Source organism: Heliangelus exortis, chromosome 15, assembly GCF_036169615.1.
Source record: "Heliangelus exortis chromosome 15, bHelExo1.hap1, whole genome shotgun sequence".
NCBI lineage: Eukaryota > Metazoa > Chordata > Aves > Apodiformes > Trochilidae > Heliangelus > Heliangelus exortis.
Window position 1 is genome coordinate 7,482,043 of NC_092436.1, and position 24,495 is coordinate 7,506,537.

The window sequence follows — 24,495 nt, forward strand, 5'->3', positions numbered from 1 at the left end:
ATCTTACAGTCATAATTTTTGATACACAACATTACTTACCAATTAGCTTGTCTTGTTCATTTAAATTTCTTCACTCATATTTTAATGGGAGCTAATGATGCCTTTGTTGACTTATTTAATGTTATGTAAATGTGGCTATAAACTGTGAAGGGTTTAAAGAGCAGCTCTTTTTTGCTTACTCATCAGTTTCGGAGCATGTTGGCATTCTCACAATTTGCACACATCACCCTGATGAATAGGAGTAACTAAGAAAGCAAATAACAATAATTTTGTAAGATAAGCAGTGAAAAGTATTCAGCGTAAAATTTGACTTCTTTTCTTTACTATTTCTTTTTCCTTTTTTTTCTTTTGGGGGGGGGGGGGGTTCGGGTTGGGGTTTTTTTGTTTGGTTGGTTTGGTTTTGATTTGTTTTTTTTTGTTTTAATGAAGCCTTAATGGGGACTTTTTGGCAACAACCTAGTTTATCATGATATTAAGAAACAGTTAAACATAGGTGAATGTTTAGATTCTGCCACACGTATGTTACCAGCTCATGAGGAAACCTTGTTTAATTTTGTTTCATGGAACAGAGCTGCTCGTATGTGGCTTTACAGTGACTTTTAATTCAATGTACTCTTTCTATTAAACTGAGATATGAACTCCTATACATAGCTGCATATGGAAAACGCTTGCACACAAAAATATATGTATAAAGATAAATGTAGTTCCCTCTAGAAAAACTATACCACTATAAAAGAAAGCATTAACTCTTGCAATTATCTCTGCTATTTAGCCCTCTGGAGAGGGCAACACAGCTTATTCAATATCCCCATTCTTCTCTACAACTCCTGACTGCTTCCCTTTGTCTCCTTTCCATGGATCTTTTCTGGCTACCAAAGGTCACCTGAAGGGAATTCCTGGAAACCTAGAGAGGAGCAGCCACTGCAGTCTGTGTTTGGTTCCAATCACAGCACAGCTTGTTAAAGCTTTCTGATTGCTAATGAGTAGTAGGTGGGGAGAAGAGACACTTGTGAAGCTCTTCAGCAAGGAGTTTGTAACCAATTGAGTACTGGTTTCTCAAATCTGATGATAATGCTTTGGAAATGCACTATTGTAGCTATTTGAATGCTTAAATATTCATTTATTCTAATTTTCCTTGTGATAGGTATCAACCACTAGGCATACATTTCAGCAGCTATGAAGATCTACAGCACACTGCCTATCAATGCAGATTTCAGCTCAATCCACTGCAAATTAGGGAATGATTTTCAGCTTCTTATCAGTGTTTCAGGAACTCCTTTAGTTCAATATTTAGCACTTGGGGGCTGAGAAGGAATGCTTCAAACAATGAATGAGCAAATTCTGACTCCTGTTACTATGTAGATCTGTACTAAATGTTGGTGAGCATGTGGCTGTCTTTTTCTAGAATAGGTGCTATTTTTACCAGTGTGGATTTACACAGACAACAAGTGTAGAAATGTATTTGTTATAAACTCTTAAAAATTCTTAAGGGATTTGACTTTAAAAAATTAAAGCCAAGCAGATGTGACATTCAAATGATCAATACATTTTGTTTTATATTTATAATATTAAAATGGAATATTTTGTTGTTGAGGTGTGTCCTACATTATGTTATCAAGACTTGGATGTTTCCTATCCTTCTTGGATAGTAGTCATCTAATAATGAAAGTATCATATTAAATTTGGTATTCCATAGCTGCAGGAATTGTCAGTGATATTATAATAATGTTATCTTTGATTCCAAATAAATTGGTTTTTTGCTTTCTTATGACAATTATCAACTCTTTCATATACAATTTCAAACTTCCACAGTGCTTTTTGTTGAGGATGTTGTTCTACTGAGCACTGAGAACATATTTCACTTTTTTACTAACTATGGCAAACAGAAATATCTGCACATTTTACTGACAGAAATGTGGAAATATATATGTGTTCTTTGGTTAACTGTTAGGTGTTAGATGAGCTCAAAACCTTATTTAAGATGTGCAATGGGGCTATTAGTTTTCTTGGGATCAAATTTACTTTTAACAGCATTCATTTGCAGAAGACACAGTGCACACCACTGGTAGGCTTTGAAGCTCATTCCAAATGAGTGATGCTGAATCCTTTATATCATTCTCAAGTGCCATCCATACCAAACACTGCAAATTCTTAAATCCTCTCTGACATAACCTAACTTTCTGAGATGTGTTGTTTTCTTTAAGTTCCCCAGAAATGCAATAGGAGCTATGCAGCTGTGAAGTTAGTTTTGTAATTATGGGGAACTATTCTCTTATACCATTCATTGTCTTTTATTTGTGTGCCAATCCCTGCATGTCATGTGTCTTTAGCATAATTCGACTCTCACTTCTTTATAAGCCAATTGCTTTTTGGGGTGTTCGTCAAAATGTGGCTTTTTGTGATTTCATCATTAGTGTAAAGTTCTTTGAGGCATGCAAAAATATCTGAGCAGACTTATGCAGCCTGCAGAACATGAGTGCTTTCCAAAAGAAATGCTATTACAATGAGCCATTTCCAACTGACATTTCAAACATGTTTCTTTCTCTCTTCTTTTGTTTTATAATTCAAAAGGTGTTGAGTGTGTAAAGAAGGGTTTTTTTCATAAAACACCTTTCTATCATAGTAAGTAGATAATAATTTCTATGGAGGTTACTATTACAAATTCTTGGTCTAAAATGTCATTGCTAAAGGTGAAAAAAGGATGCTTAGATATTAGTTCTTGAGGAATATTTATTAATGTCTGTGTTAACTGGAAGCAGATGTTAGAATTACAGTTTCTTTCTCTCAAATTCAATTTGTTCTGCCAGTCGCAGCTGCCCAGCAGTCCCTGGCAGGACATTATATAGTTTTGGAAAAAAATGGAGTCCCAGTGCATGGTGAGGAGAAGACAGGTTTATTTAGCCCACGGTTAAGTGGAAAATTATTGAGGCTGTGACTGAACATGCAGATTTCAGAAGGTCCCAGAAGTTCACATAAATTCAGAACAGTCCCCAGGCTTTTTCTTCATCTTCAGGATTGATCTAAAGTGTCTTAATCTCAGGGGTTTTCAAAGCAGAGCTGAAAAACCTTATGGAAACATGGCTCTGTTTTCTGACTACTTCTGGCTGGTACTGCTAAGGTTGAAAGTTAAGAAATAACAAATATATGTGGAAACTTGGCTGGGAGACTATTATATAGCTCTATCAGGCCCTCTTCAAAGGGAGGACTGAAAGAGTATGGAGATGAGGAGTGTGATGAGCATGAAGCTGCACCACAGATCAGACCAAATGCAGCCATTGTAGCCTATTGAGGTTACTCCCTGGAACTACCCGTGCCTTTTCTGCTGAGATCACCTCTGTAGCTACAGCAGCAGCCAGGGAAGGCAGGGAGAAGGTTTTATTTTCTTGCAGGCAGGTACAGGTGAGTGGTATTTTGTAATCACACACTCAAAGGACAGAGACAGATAAAAAACCCTAAAAAGTTACATACACAACTTCTGCTGTCAGTACTAAATGAAGCCCTCTGAGAGCTTCATTACTTTTCACTTCCTTTGTTTATTATACTTCATCACAGAATTTGATTGAGTAGCAATTCGTATTAATTGGGCACTACTGCCTGGTCAGAGCTAGAAAAAACCCATCCCCATGATTTTAAAATGAGTTCTGCTCAGAATACACTAAAAACCCACTATTCCTAGGTCTAAGACAACCTAATGCAGCTGATATCTGCAACAGGCCAGTTCACTTCAGCCCCAGCCCTGCTTAGCCCACTCCATCTGCAGTGTCTGGCAAGAGAAACCAGAGGCCATTAAGAAAGCTAATGCTTAGCCATTTTTGTTGATGGATTCAGCACTAGAACAATATTTTGCAGGGAAGCTGGACAAAAATGCTGTTAGTTCTCATTAAAGATGGAAGAACTTTATGAAGCTAGAGGTTTTTTGCGAATCAATCATACTGCTTTTTAGGTATGCAAACCGAGTCTGACTTCACAAACCTTTTTTTTTTCCCCTGTCATTGAGTTCTCTGGGGGTTTCCTGCTCCCCACACCACTGATGATTAATAAAAAGGAAACAAACAAGAAAAAAATCCAAATGTTTTTCTAGCTCAGGGGGAACCTATTTCTTGTGTTAGCAACAGTATTGCCCAGCCTTTAAAAAACAGACCTTGGAGAAAATAGGATAGGATATCTCACTCTTTTTTTTTTACTTCTGTTTTTCTCAATTACATTTTTAATTCTCTCTTCTTCTTTGTGATTGCTCTCTGTTGCCAATTGTATGCTAACCCAGCTCCTCTCCTTTGCTCCCATGCTTTCCCCACTCATAAATAAACTTCCTATTGAGGTTTTCATTTCAGTCCAATTTCCAGTTCCATTTTTTCATCCAAAATGAGTTTGTGGGTTTACTAAATCTTCTGGGTCATTAAGTGCCATTGTAATAAGACCTCCGTGGATAATGTACATGATTTCTAGAAGCCCACCATGCTGTTATTATAGCTGAGTACCCAGGCCTCCAGTAAGAGGAAACTCAAGATGCAGGAGAAGGAAGGGGTAAACACAGACAGATTTACAGGGGGGATAACAGGCCTTTAGAGCCCATAACACTCCTCATCTTTGCAGTGCTGGCAGCCCCATACTCCCAGAAGCTTCTCTCTGGCTGCTCAGTCCCATCAGCTCAATGCAGCTGACTGGCCCGTGACCAATACATCTGGCACAGGAGCTGCTGGAGCAGAGAAAGTGCAGAAAATGCCTCTTTTTTCTCCTCTCTCTGGAACCCCCTTCCAACTTGGCTGAGCATTTCTCCCACGAGGGATGCATGCCTATGCCTGGCACATCATAGGTTGGCTTCATGCCATCCTCTTGGCATGAGGTTTACATACCTGACCCAAAAGATGGGATCGTGGATGTGCAGACAAACAGTCCAGTGTCTGCTTCCATCAGTGAGTAACTCTGCCCCCCTTATTGCACAAATCTCATGTATTCTGTGGTAATCCTTATGCATGGTCACTCCTGGCACAACTGATGCAATACACATCCTGTGCCATTGTGGCACCAAGCACCAATCACTGTATGGGAGTACAGAACATGCTTCAGCTTTGCAAAACAGACTGTTAAATACTTATTCTAAGTGCATCTGTGCTATTGTGCTATTAAACCTTCTCCATAATTCACAGTGATAGGTCTGCTTATCATAATGTATTTTGAGTATTAAATATCAAGTTGCTGTTTGAGTTCTTTTCTCCCTCTTTTTAAAAACATTGAGCTATAGCAGTCTGTTTCTCACTGAAAGAGTTGCCACTCATAAGTGAGCAATAAGCATTAACTAAATAAATGAAATATTCTTTGGGGCTCAACAAAACACTTGTTAGGTTGAAACTAATCTGTAGGAAATGAAGGGTGTTTGTTAGTCTTTGAGAACACAGAGGAGATTCAGTTCGCCTTAGTATTTCCAATAGTGCCAACATAAACGTGCAAGTCTCTAAGATACAGCTTGTTACTGTTATCAGATGAGGGGTGGAAAGGAATGTGGTGTTATGTAATTCAGAATTATTATTTAACATGGAAATAGGCTGCAGAATGCACTCAGAAAATCTAGTTAAAATATACAGTGGTTGCTTTTCAGTGGCAGAAGAAACAGCCCTGTATGCTAGCAGCTCCCAGGATGCTGCAAAACCAAATCACTCCACTAAAATCTGTGTAAGCTGCTTGGACTGAGCAGCCTTGGAAAAATAAGTCCAAAATATGATTTACTGAGTAGCTGCTCTGTTTCGTGTTGTGTGTTTTCCATTACAGTTTTTGCAAGCAAAAGCAGGCTGATAGGAGTCTCTCTCTTGAGAAGCATGAAAAGCACGTGTTCTTTGATAGCAAAGCTGCCTGCACTGCCACGGCCCCACAGCTTCAGAAAAGCTGCACCACTTTCAAATCTTGCAATTTTCTAGAGACCACCTTGCAACTTTCTCATAAAATTTTTTGTTGAAAACGTGCAGCATCTTTCACACTGCTCCACAGCCTATCCTTGTCCCTCTAAATGTAGCTTGAACCACCACACTCCCACAAAAGGCTGTTTAGAAACAGGCACTGGGCCTGCCAGTTCATTCCTACCTTCTTTCACCAAGGTGGTAGTTTCTGCATTGTTTCGTATTTCATGTTTGTGAGTTTTTTATGTCCCAAGTACCTTCTGAAGAGTAACAGATGACTTTGCATTTTGGCCATTCAGAGACTGGATTCCCCTGCTAGACTTTACAAACTGTAGTCAGAGAAGAGATGGCCCAGTACTAAGAGTCAAGGGAGAGCCTTGCTGGACAAGGGCCTCCTATGAATGCTGAGCTGCTCTCTAGAGCTGCTGCTTGCAAAGCATCTAGCAATGAAGCTGCTTAAATCAGATGTTTAAAGTTAGGCTTCTGAAGATGAACCCTACCCTCAGTAGTTACGATATGGCAGCTGGAGACTTGGACTGGTTTTTGATTCTCTGCTGGAATAGAAGGATCCATTTTCCATCATCAGCCCCTGAGCTACGATATTTTCGGTTATAAAGTTTTTAGTTATAAAAGCAATTTGCAACTTAGATGGGAAAAGACCTGACATTTTAAAGGCAAACTATCAGCTAGAATAAAGTGGAAGTATTATTATGTGCATATGTAAGATAGGGCATAAATGAGATATTTGTAAGTGACATATACAGAGTTTTCATGGAAAAATGACTGTTGTGAGTAACATGAAAATTAGTGCCATGCTGCATTTTGGCATGCTCATGCTTTTGCTTCTAACTTTAGAAGTTGCTGCTATAGTATGGCCATCTCAGTTGTACCTGAAGTTTCTCTTTGTTTTTGAGGATACTTCTTTTGTGAAGTCACTAGATCATGCTAGGTAGCACAGTTCCTGATACAGAAGTCTCAGAACTGACCTGAAACCTTAAAAGGCTTCTGTCCTTGTAGCAAGCCTAAAAATTCAGTGGGCATAATTTCCCAATGACCAAGGTTTCCGTCTTTGGCCCTAGGTCTATAATGCTTTGAAGTTAACTCTGATGTCCAACCCTGTTCCTTCAAAGCTCTGTAGTATGCACTCAGCATTTAGTAAGGTCTTTTCTACCATCAAAGCCAAACTGAAGGATGTCCAGGCACCGTCAGAGGTGTAATTACAGTGGCAGACAACAGCTCTCTGTTTCCCAGATGTGCTAATTTTCACTATTGGTCTGTCTGTCCCTCAAAATAAACATGTAGTGAGGACTATGCTGGAAAAACGATGAAAAAACTCAGAAGATGGAAGTGTGAAAAAGTATGGTTATTAGGATGTCGAAGCCAAAGAAAAATAGAGCTACATCATCTCTGAAGAGCATGTTTTTGCTAAGAACTTCTAGCACTGTTTAGTTTTGTTTTGCTTTCTGCCATTGACTGTCACATTTCACAAGTTAAGAAACAGGTTATTTCTTTGTTTATTTTGTCAGTCTTAGTCTCTGGAGGGAAATTATATCACTGTTTCAGTGGAATAGATTTAATTTGTTTGTGTCTTGTTGTCTATAGCATCTATCTAACTACTTATTTCTCAAGTTACCTCAGTCAAAGGTTTTCTGGTTTGTTTGCGTTTTAACAGGACAGAATTTGCACTTGATTGCTTTGAACATTTTCTAAGTTTGGTCAGCTATCTGTGTATTTATTTTTCTGTTCCAGTGAGAGAAAATGGGAATTGAAAATGTACGGAGCCAGCAGAGGTTTAGCTGTGATTTGTTTCTAATGTAGAGGAAAATTGCCCAAATAATCCTATCCCATTCATACAACTAATATGGCTATGAGGCTCTGATGTGTTGAACAGTAAACACCATGCAACATAACCTTAAAAACTGTGGCTTAAAAGATTTCTGATTTTCCATCACACAGTTCTAGCTTTCAATGAATAAATATCAAGTCCTGCTTGCATTAACATCCATGGGAATTTTCATGAGTTTAAACAGGAGTAATAGAGGTTCCCAGTTTATCAGCATATTTTATAAAAATGGTAGTTATAATGCATTATGGAGTTAAGTGGGACCACTGGATAGGTATGCAAGGAAAAATATTTTTTATGCAAGCAGGCTACAACACCCAATTCAGGCTGAGAATAAATAAATCCACTATCAATGTGTGGGCATGATTTAATGAATTCTCCAATAGGTGAGAGCTTGAAATCCAGAATTAGTTTTCACTATATTCTCCAAAAAACAAAAACTGAAATACCCATGCAGGGAAACAACCTGATCCATGTGGTGCAGAAGACTTTTTAGATGAAAATGGTGATTTGTTTGAGCTTATTGTCTATGGGTCAGCTCACTGCACCAAGCAACATGATCTTTAAGCAAATTTTTTTGTATGTGCATATACATATATATCTGTATATTTATATAGATATATTGGACTACAGGACTAATGCTAGAGAAGTTAGAAAAGAAATACAGAAAAACATGGGGAATAGAAACCTTACATGTGTCACCCTCAATGCCAAACCACATGCTGTCACATTGTCCCTTATTATCACTAATGCAGTTTTCATCAATCACATGCTTAAATATTTTAAGCTTTTTAGTCAAAGTCAGTGTGAGGAGCACACAATAGGTTTGAATCTGGTCTTTGCAGAATTTTGGTGTCTCTCACCTAATTTTCATTCTTAATCAAAATATCTTGTGACATTTGGCTATGAGATTTCACAAATGACACCGAACACATTGGTAAGTGGCGATTTAAGTCATTGCCTTGCAGGACTTCTGATGAATCAAAACTCATAAACTACCTCATCCTTTTGTAATGGTGCAAGAAATTAGCATTTGGCCAAACTTGGTATTTTTAAAGGGGGTAGCTTTAGACCCTATATCCACTGTATTTTATATTTATCTTCTATAAAAATCTTCTCTGAATCTATAAAAATATTAAATGTTGCTCATTCATCTGATGAAATCTACACATTGTTTGACTAGAATTCTATTTCTTCATCTTCACTTTTCCTTTGAATATCCTCCAGATCCAGTGGTTGTTGAATTGGCATTCTTGTCTGGGCTGTTAATCAGCATATTGATTATATACTGGCTCTGGTATCAATCCTTGTGGGAGACCAATTGATACTTCTCTCTCTTTTGACATAAAACCATTGATGATGACTCCTTGGTTCCTAGCTGTTGTATAGATTTTTGTCTATTTTATTGTATTGTTATGCAGGCTATGCAACTCAAGCTTTCCTATTGAGTTCTTCTCTAGCACTAAACTAACAATTTAATAAAAATCCAACTATGTTATGTCTTCCTTAATTAATTAAATTCTTACTAAAATTAAATCCTCCATATAACTGGGCCTAACCTTCCTTTCACAGATCTGTACCAGCTCTACAGGGTTCCACATAAGCTTCACCACTTCTGTTCTGCTTCATTTCCATAGAATGGTGGGATAGTTCAGGTTGGCAGAGACTTTGGATGTCATCTGGTCCAAGCACTTGCTCAGAGTAGGTTCTTTTAGATAAGGGTGCCTAGGGCTGTGTCTGGTCAAATATTGAGCACTTCCAGTGGCAGGGATTATACAAACTCTCTGGCCAACCTGCTCCCATATCTGATCACTTTCACAGTTAAAAAAAACATCCTTCCTTGCATTTGATATTTCTTCTTTTGTTCCAAGTTCTGTGCACTACTGCTTGTATTATTGCTGTGTACCTCCAAGGGTCCTCTAACTCTTATATTTTCCTGCATCAGGCAGTTGGAGGCAGCAATACAATCTCCTTCATCTTCTCTTGTCCACGCTGAGAAAGTCCAGCTCCCTCAGATCCTCAGCTCCTGCACTCAACCCAACTTATGGCTTCTGGGATTTGGTCCAGTGTGTCCATGCCTCTGTTTCAACTGGGAGCCCCAAACTGGACACCATACCGCAGATGGGATCTGGCAAGTGCCAAACATCCCTGGACTTGATGGCTACTCTCTTGCTAATACAGCCCAGGATGTGGTTGACCTCGTAGGGAGGTAGCCTGCAGTCAGTATTGTTGCCTGAGGCTATTTTATCCCAGATATCAAGGCTTTAAATCTGGTTTTGCTGAACTTCATGACATTTCTGCCAGCCCATTTCTCTAGCTTGTCCAGGCCTCTCTGAAGGGTAGCCCTGGCATAATCGACTGCACCCCCAGCTATTTGGTGTCATCTACAAACTTTCTGAAAGTGCACTCCATCCCATCATCAGGACCTTAATGAATACATTAAGCAGTATTGGTCCCAGTACCTATCCCTGAAGGATGCCACTATTTACTGGGCATTTTGTCTAGAAGCATGCTGGCTAATTTGCCTCTCATGGTGGGAAGAATGGATGGTACGGTGTATGGTATGGTGGGAATCAGAAGGAGACCCTTCCTCACTGGCACGGGAATGAGAAATTGTGACACTTCTTAGCTGAAAGTGCTCAGGACCTGCTCAGAGAGCTGGAATGAGGCTGTTAGCTGTCAGCTGAACCTCAGAATGAGTATCTTGGAGGAAACAAAACCTATGCTGCCTTGAAGGGCAGATTCCTTACTGAAACAACTTAGTGAACCTGTGATTCTTTAGATTTGGTACTTTGAGGCATTGTTACATTCTAGTTCACAGAAATCACAGAAAGTTAGGGGTTACAAGGGACCTCAAAAGATTATCAAGTCCACACCCCCTGCTAGAGCACGGTCACCTACAGGAGGTCAGATAGGAACTCATCCAGGTGCATTTTGAATGTCTCCAGAGAAGAAGACTCCACAACCTCCCTGGTCAGCCTGTTCCAGTGCTCTGTCACCCGTACAGTGAAAATTTTTTTCCTCATCTTTATATGGAACCTCCTATGCTCAAGCTTATATATGTTGCCTCTTGTCCTTTCATCGGGCATAATTGAGAAGAGCCTGGTACCATCCTCCTGGCTCTCTCCCTTTACATATTTATAAACATTAACGAGGTCGCCCCTCATTCTCTTCTCCAAGCTGAAGAGACCCAGCTCCCTCAGCCTTTCCTCATAAGGGAGATGTTCCACTCCCTTCATCATCCTGGAGGCTCTGAGCTGGATGGGCCCAGAACTGGACAAAAAATTCCAGATGTGGCATCACCAGGGCAGAGTAGAGGAGGGGGAGAACCTCTCTCGACCTACTAACCACCCCTCTTCTAACGCACTCTAGAATGCCATTGGCCTTCTTGGCCACAAGGGCACATTGCTGGCTCACGGTCATCCTTTCCCCTTCACTGCTCTCCAACAGCTCAGTCCCCAACCTATACTGGCACTTGGGGTTTTTCCTGGCCAGATGCAAGACTCTACACTTGCCCTTGTTGTAATACATTAAATTTCTCCCTGCCCAACTATTCAACATGTTTAGGTCCCTCTGAATGGCTGCACAGCCTTTTGGGGGGTGTCAGCCAGTCCTCCCAGCTTTGTGTCATCAGCAAACTTGCTGAGAAGACACTTTGTCCCATCGTCAAGGTCATTGATAAAGATGTTGAACAGGACTTAGTTCCAGATAACTGATGGGCAACCAGTACAGCAGAGGCTGTTGCCATTTGTCAGTGTGGACACACCCAGGGCTGTCCATGCAAAAGACAAAGTTCATATTTCAAATTTATATGGACCCACACACACTAGGACAGTAGAAAGAATCCTTCAGATCAAAGGACTGCCCAAGTGATCCCTGCTTTCTGCTGTGAGTGGGAGCTTCTCTTGTGGACCTGTTGCCATATCAAGCAGTCAGCACAGCCTGAGTAAATATTTGCTTGCTTTGGAGGCCTTAATGGTACTCCTTATCCAACTGTCTTTTGAAGCAATGATGATGTGAGAAAAGAGCCCCTTCTCCGTACCTCTGGCACAATAAACATTCAGCTCCAGTAACTGAGGCCCTGATTTGGGAACTCTTACCCGGGGTGAGTGCTTAAGCAAATTCTATCTCAATGAATTCAATAGGACTCACATGCTGAATGTTTCAGCACGTGCTGAAGTGTTTACTATTCAGCCCCTCATTTAGCTCCCACTTGATTAAACAGGACCAGATTCTCAACAGAAATAAACCACTGGAGTTTCTCCCAAAGGAGTTTTCCCAGTTTCCAATAATTGGAGAGCTGATCTAATGCCTCAACTCTACTTCTTTTTCCAAACACAGAGGTATCTGTCTGTCTGTCTGTCTTCCTAACCTGTGTTATTTTTACCTCCTCCATGATAAACTATTCAAAGCAGAGATGCTGTCAGAAGCAGCCCAGAGGGACACAGATCTTACTAGTTACAAATGAAGTTCTGAACCTCTGGTAAATTAAACTTTTCTGATATTATTGTTCAAGTCTAAGCTGATATAAGCATCTCTGCTTCTCTGAATAGAGGCAAGGATTTCTTTGGAAGTTTAGTGTTTCCACTCCAGATAAAAGCAAGTCATTTGCTTCTTTCATCATGTCACTACTAATTTCCAAACAGTCAAAGCTGCTGCTAATTTATTTACTGAACACTGAAGCCCTGTTAGCAGGGGCTGCTACTGAAACTGCTTTCTGGCCTTGGGCTTTTGTTTGTTGACAGCCTGATTTCCCAGTAGGCCATTTCCACCTGTGTTTCTGTTGTTTTTAGTGCATGTCTTTCTTTCTTCTTCCCAGTGACTGTCTCCCAAATGGCTCCTGAAGGCTTTTCTCATCTTCCCTCTCTCTCTCATCCCCTTCTCCCTCCCAGCTGTAAGGACTCTCAGCTCTGCTTTCAGTCATTCTGCAGTTAGTGGTTGTCTACACTGCTGAGCTCCCATGGGGCACTAATTTTTGTTTCAAGGACAAGATTCAAAAGAGTTTGCTACACACAGGTTGCAGGGTGCACCTTCAGATGTGCCTTCAAATAGACTTTGGAGATTTGAATATATGAGCTCCTGAAAATCAGTTTTTAAATTGCAAGGGAGGCCTATTAAGTGCTGGAAAAAAAAATTTTTTTTTGCTTTTCTATTTTAAAAGCTGCATTAAAAAAGTGTTGGGTTTTTTTCTCTCCTCTCTCCCATGACATTGGGTGGAAATAGAAATTAGGAGACCGCCATTTCCCTTTAACTTCATGCATATCAAAGGAAAAGAGATGAGAGGATAAAATGAGTCAGACAGTGGGCAGCATACACTGTATCTGGAAGAGCTTGTGAAGAAAGATACTGAGGTGTTACAATGGTTTCTTTGCAACAACTCCTGTGCCAGTAGCTTTAAGTGTGCAATAAAGGTACTGAAGATTTCCATTAATGGAAAAATTAGGAGCCTGCACACCTTTTGGGATTTACTTATTAAGATACTTTTAAAACTTTACTACTCAAAAATTTCTAACTTCTCTGTGTGTGAACACGTGTATATTTCCTGCTGCACTTCACTTCATACGTAACTTCTGGTTTACTTTAACTTTGTCTCAACTCCAGCAATCTGTGTAAATCTGTCTGAGGTCCTTTGTGAGGGTACTCAGAACTAATGTCTGATACTAATGTCTGCACTTCAAAATATCTGCTTTCCTTGCATGTTGAGGTCAAGTGGGATTTTTTTAACTTCAGTTTTACTTGAAGACCTGGTTTCTAATGAATCCTTAAAACTCAAGACAGAGCTGCTTATCTTTTGGCATAAACTAGGAACTGCATCTTGGGGTGTTCTGGTTAAAAATGCTGTGCCCTTGATTTATCTAAGTGTATGTTCACATTTTTTTGGGTTGGTTTTTTTTGCTTACTGTTTTTTTTCCTCTTTTCCTCAGTTTCAATTAAGAAAACAGAGGTGTTAAGGTTATTCAACCCCAAACATTCACTGGGAAATTGTTCGGAAATAAATGTTGATGGTGAAATTGACAAACCAGTAATCAAAGCAAAATTTGAGGAGTGTATAATAAACATGCAATGTCCATAGCCATGTGCTTTGCCAGGATTCCATGACTGCACACAGAGCTAGAAGCTGGGCATTTGAGCTTTCATCTACTGACCTTGACTAAGTCTCTCAGCTGCTGTGTCTCTCCTATTACCAATAATATTGCAATAAGACTAATATTTACTTACCTCACGTTCACATAGCCAGAATGAATTAATGTTTGTAAAGTACTTGGAAGTCCTTGGATGAATGGTCTCACAGAAGTGCTAAGCAGAGCATGAATTGTCATTTCCTTGTAGATAAATACATGTCATTTACATGGGTGTATTAGAGCTTTTCACACAACCGTATGCAATGTCTCATCTCAGTGCACTCAGGTTAGCATAAGATAGAAGAACAAACTCAACAGTCCTTGACAATTCATGTCATTTTGCTTTGAAATGAGTATATTTTCTTTGAGAACAGAGCTTATCATGTGATCTCCAGTGAAAGTTATGTTCTGCCTTTTTACAGTTGCCATGATGCAAATGTCATTCGTACTCCCCTTCTTTATGAAAGTTAACAGTTATTTAAGAGATCAAAGTTAATTATCACTAAGGAGATCATTTTTACCTATCAACCCACTTTTGTAACCCCACTATCACAAGTAGAAGCTTTATGCTAATCAGTTTTCTAATTTCCATAAAATACTGATAGAATTACTTTTTTTTTTTTCCATCATGAAAGCAGATCTGTTGGTGAAAGCTCTTGAGAGGTGAAGAGACAGAAAGAAAATGAGGTAAGGTGTATTTTTCAAGAGTTCACCAGCTGAATGTGGCACCAAGAAAATAAAATCCAAATCATTAGTTTCATTGCATCACAAAACTTGTAGGTGCTACAGCTTCCCTGCACTGCAGAGATCTGATGCACAGACATTGCTTCAATTTAACATGGTGATAGGAATGGAATCGAACGTGAGGATCACTGTGTGACCCTATTACATGTGAAGTGTCTCTATTAGAGCTGCAAAGACAGCATGCCAGAGGAGCTGAAATGTGTTGATAGAAACAAACAGATATACCTTTTTAAAAGCAGCAGTCAGAAGCTCTGCAGTGTGATCCAAGTGTGTTCTGCTGCAGAGGGCAAGATAGTCTATCCTAGGGGAAGATGATATTAAGAAAGAAACCCTCTCTGCTCCATCACTGCACTTTCTATATAGTGAGATTGCCAAATGGAAGCTGTGGAAGTTGTTACTGCTATGACTGACAGCTGCTGTAAAATAACCTCAGCTACAGCATGGAAGGAACAATAAGAGATCAAAATGAAACAGATGCAGATATTTTGGGTATCCCCCGGGTCTAAAAGTTGAGTAAAATAATTGCTTAGTAATTAACAAGCTTGTTGCCATGCTGCACCAGCCTTTTAGAGTGATGCTGCTGAATTCCAGCATAAATTAAACAATCTCAAACACAGGCTTTAAAACCTAGATCTGAAGCTGTATCCATGCAGCCCTTGAACCATACCACACTTTTGGAGCTTCCTTTTGAGTTGGTAACAAAAAAGTTCATCTTCCAGTGGGCATTGGTAGATTTCTGCTTGACCACTTCTCTGTAGAATGAGGGACCTGGATTGCTGTTTTGAGCTTACTGAGGTCCCAGTGTCTTCTGCCTGTGCCACTGTATCTGTGGCATTTTCTATGGCATCTCCATCTGACAGAAGAACTTTACTGTCATCCTGTCAAGTGCCTGAAGCACTTTCCTTTTCCCCTTCAGGAAGAGACCAGTAACAAGGCAAAGCCCAGAGACACCATGATCACTGCCACATCCCCTCTCTCTGTCACAATCATCTTCTATCCCTCAGACCACTGTCTCAGCAGCCCTGCAACCCAGGTGGGTCTCCAGAGCTAAATATAGGGGGCACCTGCAAGCACCCCAGGAATAGGCAGGAACAAAAGAAGCTAAAAAGACCTTTAGCTTCCCCCAGCTGTGAGTTTTTATGTCACTGCTTATAGAAAAGCAACACAAAACTATATTCTCTCTCTTTTTTTTATTCTTCGACCTTCACCTCTCCTGCACACATGCACCTATTTCTCTTCAAACACAGGAGCCATTCTATTGAAGTCAGTAGGACTTTTCTGGTGCTTCAAGCAATGCATGCATATGCCTCAATCCAGATGATATTTACAGAAGGCTCCTTTTGAATTGGCTTTTAATTACACACCTATGTCAGAGGGTTGTTCCTTATTGCTTCTGTGGACAGCAAGGATCAGTGTGACTTGCTTCCATGGGAGAAAGATGGCAAAAGATTGCAAATACAACCTTCAACATTACAGACCTTTTTTAACTGTCATGTACTGCACTCAACTGTGTATTTGTGGTTGAAAGCGAACATAAACTATGATGCAGAATACTAAAGGATTTAGAAAATGTAACCTTTGTGTGGGTGGTTTGTGTTTTATTATCCCATATATTTATTCTGCTGGATATCCGTAGAATAGTATGATCAATGAGTTGGAATCCTTCTTGTTTCTACCAACAACAAATCAAACCTTTAATAGGCCAATAAAACCCCAGGATTTGGAGAGAGGGGAGGAGGGGAAGTAATTGCATTGTTCTGATGCTAACGAGGCACATCTATCTTGAAATAACTGATTAAAGCTGGTGTCGACACAGGGCCTCTGCACAAAAAATGCATGTTGCTAATGCACAAGGTGTGTAGTACTGAGGTAGGAGAATGTGAAGTGGCAGCTCTGAGTTTGCTTCCTCTGTGTGAGTGGGATGTGGGAAGCACCTCTGTCTGGGGGTGGATTTCATCCCGCTTAACCCTTTCTGTACACACAGGGTTCACAGGGTGTGTTGTGTGGCTGATAAATAGTTCCAGAGCTGCATGATTGCATAATGATAGCCACATTCATTCACCTGCCTATCAAAAGTGATGCATTAAAGTTTGAGCTCTCTTCCCCTGGGTCCACAAAGAGACATTTGAGTGTTAGCTTACAGTCTTTAAGATTCCTCCTAACAGTGGGCTAAGTGCACTGGGGTTAAACAGGGTCCCTTTTGCTTAGTAACCCATTAGCTAATGGGTGTATAAGCCCATCAGTTCTCTGTTTATTCCCTAACCCCATTAGGGTACACCTGCTGTGCATAAAAAAATACATCTGACAAATCAGAGTGATAGTTGAAATAGAATAAATATCAAGTGTTGTTATAGCTGATCCATATTGTTTGAAGTAGAAAGAGCAGTACAGGGATTTGTGAACATGGAACAAAATAGTGTGTACTGGCTTGTGGTAGCTCGAGCAGGTACATGTAAATCCCCCTGTAATTCAGCCAGTTCATCTGTAGACTGGGTACCAACAGCCCCTTACCCAGCCCCACAGGCCCCTCTGTAGGGCTGGAGTTCACCTTCAAATGTCATCTCCATGCACCTTCCAGAGAGCTGCAGCGCTGCTAAGTGATAAATTAATTACTGGGGGTGAGGCAAGAGCTCGGGGGCTGCTGCTCTCCTACAAAGACAGCCAGCAGCTTCAAATCTGTCGCTGGTATCAGGCCATTTGTTTTGTCACTTCACAGCCTTTATTTATTTATTTATCTTACAGCTTGCCTTGTGATTAAAGCTGTTGAAACAGCTGGTAGCTGGTAGCAACTTTCGCCGTGCTATTTCCTGACGTCAGTGAGGAAGCCACGGGGCTGCAGCCACCCTGGGAGCTGCCCCTGCTCCCCTCTGCTGGGGCTGGGCCAGGAGCAGCAGCATCCCCAGCTTTTGCTGAGTCCTCCAGGGTTCAGGGGCACTGCCCAAATGGGGCAGGGACAGTTCAGCTGCCACACACCCCCTTGCACAAGGAGAAAATAAGGGAATAACAGCAATGAACTTGTTGCCGAAAGTTAATGAAATTATCTGATTATTGGAAAATTGAGTAAAACGGGGCTTTTATGTAAAAAAAAAAAAAAAAAAAAAAAAAAAAGAAACCCTGGGGAGGTTGGTGACAGTAAGACAAGAAAGGTGCTTGGTTCCAGGTGATTGGTCCTGTGTGGAAAACTCTCTGGGGCAAATGAATGGGATTTTGAACGAATCAGTCTTAGGCTTTATGGACAGGAGCTGGGTGTCCTCTGCCACTGATGTGCTGAGCCACTGGGACAGGTGGAGAAGAACACAGGCAGAGGGTCTCTAGTATTGGAGACAGGAGAGGATGGAGAAGACTTGCTGTCTATGTTGTTGAGAAAATATGCATAGAAAACCTGTCAGGCTAAGGAAAGGATAGGACTAAATTTCTTGTGGCTAATTGCAGGTGTAAAAGAAAATCGTGACCACAACCATTGCTACTCTTTCGGCTGTTGAAGGAAACAAATGTTGTGCAGGCTTCCTGCAGTCACATCACAGCTGAGCATGCTGGCTGGGATGGACCTGCTCATGACTGCTAAATCCACAGATGAGCAAGCTGAAGAACTCACCTTGCATTTAAAAAAAAAAAAAAAAAGAGATAGAGAAATAGAGAGAGAGAGAGAGAGAGAGATGGAGAGAGAGAGAGAGAGTGAGAGAGAGAGAGAGAGATACCAGATCAGCCCAGCCCTGCAATGGAGCCAGCAAATTGCAAAACCCCTTGGTTTGGGTAAGAGGGTGAAGGGAGGGTTTGGCCGGGATTGTCCAAACTGTGTTAATTGCAAATGCCACTGATGGGCTAGGGAGCAGTGGTGGACAAAACAGGTTGCTTTGTTGCCACAGGCTTTGGCTTTTTCCAGCAGAATGCTTACTAGCTCTTCCTTCCCAGCCCATTGCTGCTATTATTTTTACATCATGACTCTTGAGGAGTGTATCATTCATAACATACCTATCACAAAGAGATTCCTTTTTAAATGCTTAGGGAGATAGAGGGCTACAAATCCTGGGAAATCAGCTATGCCTAATATATTATGTAGAAGTTCTGTAATCATTATTGAACTAAAGTGCATTGAGTAAGTGGATAAAATCAGTCCCACTGTAGCATAAATCTCCAGAGAGCACAGATAAAAATGCCTCTCACTTAAGCAGAAAAAAAGTAACAAAATATTTCCAGTCCCAGCAACTGCATTTTCCTCTCTGTATAAATAGGGAACCCTCAGGAGAAGGCAACGATGCAGCAGAGGTTGAAGGCATAGTTAATGGTTGTGAGATGGGGGAGTGAGGCAGTGCCTGGGATGGGCTGATGGTGAGCATGGGGTACAATGGTCCATGGAAATGCAGCTGAAGGCAGAGACTTAGGATAAGGACAGTGGGCCAGGAGGCAGCAGGGGCATAGGCAGGACCCAAGCAAAGCTGGGTGTGGACAATGGGGTGTCTGTGTGCTATAACAACCTTCCAAATGAGATTCTGTACAATGTTTGTGTTCCCCTTCCTCTAAACACTGCAAAGTGGACAATCCACTGAAAAGTGGACAATCGTGACAGGGTTCATCTTGAGGCTTCTTTCTCACAGGTTGTCGTGGCTTTTGTGCAGTTTCCCACTGCAGCGCACACCGTCCCCCAAACCCTGAGTTTTGTGCCTCCTAAGCTAAGGTCTGAGCTGAGCTGCCACGTTCCTACAGGGAGTAGGATACCTCTGCTGAGCTGTCCTCACTGCCAAATTTATGCTGAGGTTATTCTCAACCAGGCAACTTGTGTCTCTTCCGAGCACACTTGGATGTAGCTACACTCAGTCCTTGCCTCTCTCATACACGTGATCTGACTTTTTGTAGTCAGCTGAGCACCAATAGAGCCCTCAGCTGCAGTGAGAGCTGCCAAAATCCACACCATTTGAAAGAGAACCAGGAGAATTATCTCAGAAGAAACAGATCTCTTGTGCTGACAGAGTAAACACATGTTGGGGCTGACTTTGCCAACAGCATTCTTTTCTCTAACAACTTCTGGAGTGGGTCTGATAACATTTTAAGAGCTACCCAACTCTTTAGATTGCAGGAAGCTGCTTCTAGCTGCTGCTGATTTCACCAAATTAAAGTTTAAAATTAAATTCTAATCTAATTTAATTTAAACCCCAACATGCCTATTCCTACCTTGGAAATGCTTGGAGCCTTGCATTAGGTGTGTGTGATTTTAAAAGGCTGATTTTCCCCTTACAGGTCTTCTGTATGACAGCCACTCTTCAGTCCCAATTAAATGTCATTATGTCTACCTTCTACATGCCAAAGATAAAGCTCCTCATGGTCCTCACCTGCCAAAGGAATACAGAATGAAATGAAATGCCTAGAACCAATTTAGCAGTTGATGGATTTATCATTTAGGAAGGGTAGCAGAATGGAAAGAATTTATAGGAGCCTCCTTTATGATTAAGTCAAGGAGCCAGTTACAGCTCAGACTACTTAGATGAAGTTCTTGGAGCTGGCCTTGAGCAGGTCACTTATGACCAAGTGCTGAAAGTGTTGCCATTAATTTAAATAATACAAAGATGAAAACTTAAATCTCTGTGGGTCTCTGGCACTAGATCTCTTATACCTTTGCCTTCTATTTCATGATCACTCTATTTAGAGGGACAGCTCTTTGTAGCTGGGTACCTAAAGATAGATATTTTCCTGACAAGATAGATATGTTCTAGAAAAATACATTGGCCCTTCAGGCAATCAACAGTCTAAACCAATGGAAATAATAAAAATAACAATAACTGGATGAACATTCTGCATTATAAGTGAGGATCACCATGCTTCACTGTGTAATTCCATGAATGTCTGCTTGCTTCTCCTTAATTTCAGGAAGACAATTTAGTAGCCTCTGGCTTCTATATTTTATTTTTTCTCATCTACTAACCAGCAGCAGAAGAAAAATAAACACACAAATAGAAGCTGTATTCACAGACAGGAAGTAACTTTAATTAAATATTGTGAAAGTTGAAAAGTTTTTACAGCTTGAATTTCTGCAAAAAAATTATAACAATCTCTACAGTAGTTAGTTTCTCTAACAATAGAACTGTACAGTGTGTGTGTCTATTCAAAAAGATTTAGATAAGAAGGTGAAAGGTTAGTAGTTTCAGAGATGACTTCATTTTAGCTGCATCCTAGTACAACTGTGAGGAAATAGGCATACTTTATGCAATCCAGTCATTGTGAAGCTTCACCTTGTTAAAACCGAAATCTGAATGTTCCTACTTAAAGCCATATTCTGTAAACAGCTGCATCTTTTACTTTGTAAAAGACAAGGGTGGTGCGGGGGAGATTTTTATGAATTCCTATTAATCAGATCACTATACACAGCTGCAACAAAACAAAATTATGCACATTGGCAAAGGATCTTTGGACACTGGTGTAAGGGACTGCGAACATCAATGGCTGGCATTGGTCAGCCAGAAAATCTCTAGGACTTTGAGTGGAGCTCTAAGAGAGTAATTAATGGTGTTACTGGACAAAATATGGCTTTAAATTTGATTACATCGTCGTGCTGTTGCTTACTATGTGAATTAGAATAATTGCTTGAAATACAGAGAAGCAATAAACTGATGTCTCTTGCATTTTCCAGTTTTCTCCTCTTTATTTTCTCACCATGAAAAAAAAAATCCTGTTTTCTTCCCTTCCCCCCCCAAATCACACTGTGACAATCTAGTGAAAACCATTGCAAAATTCATACAGGAAGCATGCACAGTTGCAGCATCGTTGTTAATGATTTCTTGCTTGACTAGAAAAAAGTTATATTGTTTTAAGGTAACAAAACAGTTCTTTTGTGCTTTTCAATTTCTTTTTTTTTTTTTTTTTTTTTTTTTTTTTTGTTAGAATGTTAGTGATGATTGACAGTTCTGGTGCACAGTACAATGTACAAGTGAAATGAATATGATTTGCATTGTTAAGGCATCCAATCTGCTGGTTTATATTTATGTGAAAGACAGAGAAATATACAAGCAGACTTATGAAAGAAAGTATTTTCATTGAGTTCTATGAAGTTTCTCCCCATATTTAATGCACAAAAAATGCGTCACTCCAAAGAGGAGAAATCCCATGCATATTAATAGAGTAAAACAGCATTAGTTTTTGTTAAGCCTCAAAAGCAAAGGATACATTTTTTTTTTAAATCTACATAACTAAATGCTACAAGAATAATATGCTACTTTTTGCCATATATTGGAAAAAACTTCTTAACTTACAAATAATACAAAAATAGACAATGGCTTTTGGGTGGAAATTAAAAAAAATGGAAGCATGGTTTTAAACAATACTAAAAAAAACTATAAATGAAATGTTTTAAAATCACATTTAAACAGCTAATACAACGGTGAATGACCAAACAAATCAGCACTTTTCACATAGCAAACATACACAATAAAATAAACTTGGTAGGGGATAAAAAGCAATGTACAAATTCCAAAGATAAATACATTATTTATATGGATATTTTACAAAATCCCCTTTAAACCAAGCAAACAAAAACAGAAACAAAAAGCTTTTTTTCTTTAATTAATTTTGCAATTATGTGCAAGCTAAAGGTAGTGAGCTCTTTTTGCAAAATATGCAGTAAAATTCTTTTTTTTTTTTTTTTTGTGATATTGAAAAACTGTCTTAAGACATTAAAATGTATAAATAGAACAACAACTTTGGCAAAAAATCACAAAAAATCTACAGTATTTATAACTACATACAAAACACAACAGCAAAGAAAAAATATCAGGTAATGCATTTTCAGAGCTTTGCTGCCTCTTTGACTAACAGTTTGTAAGAACACTTCCCAGAAAATTATAGCAAAATTTTTGTAAAACGGAAGCCATCATTTTGATTTTAAGCCTTCCTAACATCCCCGTGCCCCCCCATCCCCCCAAATCATGTTTCCATTTACTATTCAAAAGCAGTTACCTGTTGCTTAATATATTATGATACAAATTGAGAGGGTCGACTGATCCAGGAGCAATCCTAGTGGGAGGCTGAGGACAATGTGTGCTTTTAGATTGTGAGGATGCAAAACCACAGGCTGCTCTGTTCCCATTCTGCTCCATAAAAACCACCGGATCAAGGGGAGAGGGGCTATGCAGAAAATGCTCCATGTATGAGGGCCACAGTCTGGGCCATCAGACAGCTTTGAGGAATCCAAATGGCATTTTATGCACAGCTCAGGTGACCCAAAACTTCAAGAAAGCCACTCATTTGGAAAGAGTGTGATAGGCAACCTAAAGAGAGAGCCATGCTGATTTTATTCTGCAGTTTTAGCATTGTATCAGAGGCACTGAGTTTTCAGTTCAAGAGGAAAGGTGTTATATGCATCCTTACCCTTGAGTTCACCAACTTTTCTTGCATTATTTACACAATTATTTAGCCTGATATTAAAGACAGTGGTTACTAATCCCACCCCTGATCCTGCCCCTGCCATCCAAAAATATCAACTTTCTAGGGAATGATATCTATTTAATTAGAACATTAAAAATTCATCATATTAGCTAGTCACCACTGGATAAGCAACCTGTATGAGCCGACCCTTAATTAAATGGCCATAATTCTTCTATGAAAAACTAACTGGCACTTCTATTCTGTCCCATACAGACTTGCATGTGAATGACACCACTTCATTTTCCTTTGTACAGCTTAAAAAAAAAAATCATAAATTAAAAATGTGGCATTCCATCTCTAGTGTCCTTTGTGTATGATTTATAAAAGACAAATGGTGTTGAGTTAAATCAAGTCTTAAATTTCGCCCCTCCCAAAAAAAAACAGATGGGGAAAAAAAGCAAGCCCCACCCTAACCCCCCCAAAAAAAAAAAAAAAAGCATGAGTTTTTTCTTTACCAACATACAATAAATATATATCCCACGAATTTGAGATGGACAGCTTGAATCAACACCTTGCAATTGTAGCTTGTTAATTTTAGTATTTGCAAGGATGGTGATTGTTGTTTTGTTTAAAAATCTGCAGTTATTGTAAGATTCTTCTTTATTTCTTTTTTATTTTTAAAAAGGCCTGAGTATAAAGTTCCACTCTGGGACTTGAATCAGATTCTCTCTGAAGCAGAATTCAACCTCTTCATTAATAAAATTCTTCAAGGCAATTCTCACATGGGGGGAACAATCATGCCAGATATAGCTGTTAGAAGGAAAGGGGAGGGAGAGAAAAGAAGAAAAAAAGTTACTTTTGTGCATTATCAAGCAAGTTTTAAAATCCTCAGAGCTTTGAAACATTTACTAGCAAAGCACTTAGCCATATTGAGTATTAAATTTATATATAGGTATCATCCAGTAGAGACAATTATGTACACAGTGATCATGGGAAGCCTCATTCTGTTCAGAAATTGGTTTAAAGTATAAATGACTCCACTGAATTAATGAATTTCTTGCAGAAAAAGTGCAGTTCCCCTGATATCAGAATCAGACCTCAACTTAATTTTCTGATTTGGGTTTCAAAATCTCAAAATGCTCAGGAGGCTTAAACCTGACCCAGCTGTTGCCACATATTCCATTGCACTTCTATACTTGCTCCAGCTACGAGAAAATGGCAGGAGTCAGGCACAGGCCCAGCAGGGTGTTGGTTGCATTAGGCACAATAATGGTTGCTCATTCTGCTGTACCACTTTTCTCTTACAATTTCCATGTTAAGCCCAGGGAGTTATGTCTGCATTTGCAGGTGCTCAGAAAAAAACAGGCTTTAACTCTCAAATTGAATTTGTGAATTAAAATATGTGGTGGTTGAGCAGACTGGCATCTCATTGCTTTATTACACGTGTAGCAGGCATCACCAACTACACTGAGGGAGCTGTGTGTGTATGTTAATTTAGAATGTCTTCTCTTTTGTTGGCTAAGTTGAATCATCATTATTTCTT

General features: G+C 39.8%; 1 protein-coding gene and 1 long non-coding RNA gene across 10 annotated transcripts in view; one reads left to right on the forward strand and one right to left on the reverse strand.

The window, feature by feature from the left end:
* Positions 1 to 24,495, forward strand: part of LOC139802855 (uncharacterized) — a 208,935-nt gene that overhangs the window by 181,226 nt on the left and 3,214 nt on the right. The gene's annotated exons all lie outside the window — the stretch shown is intronic.
* EBF1 (EBF transcription factor 1) overlaps positions 20,558 to 24,495 on the reverse strand; it is a 271,478-nt gene continuing 267,540 nt past the window's right edge. For all 9 annotated transcript variants that reach the window (XM_071758426.1, XM_071758427.1, XM_071758425.1 and 6 more), the window contains one exon: positions 20,558 to 23,762. Coding sequence is in view for 4 of the 9 variants with exons in the window: in XM_071758430.1 (XP_071614531.1) it covers positions 23,731 to 23,762 (32 nt within the window). In the remaining 5 variants the exon portion in view is untranslated. The remainder of the gene's footprint in view (positions 23,763 to 24,495) is intronic.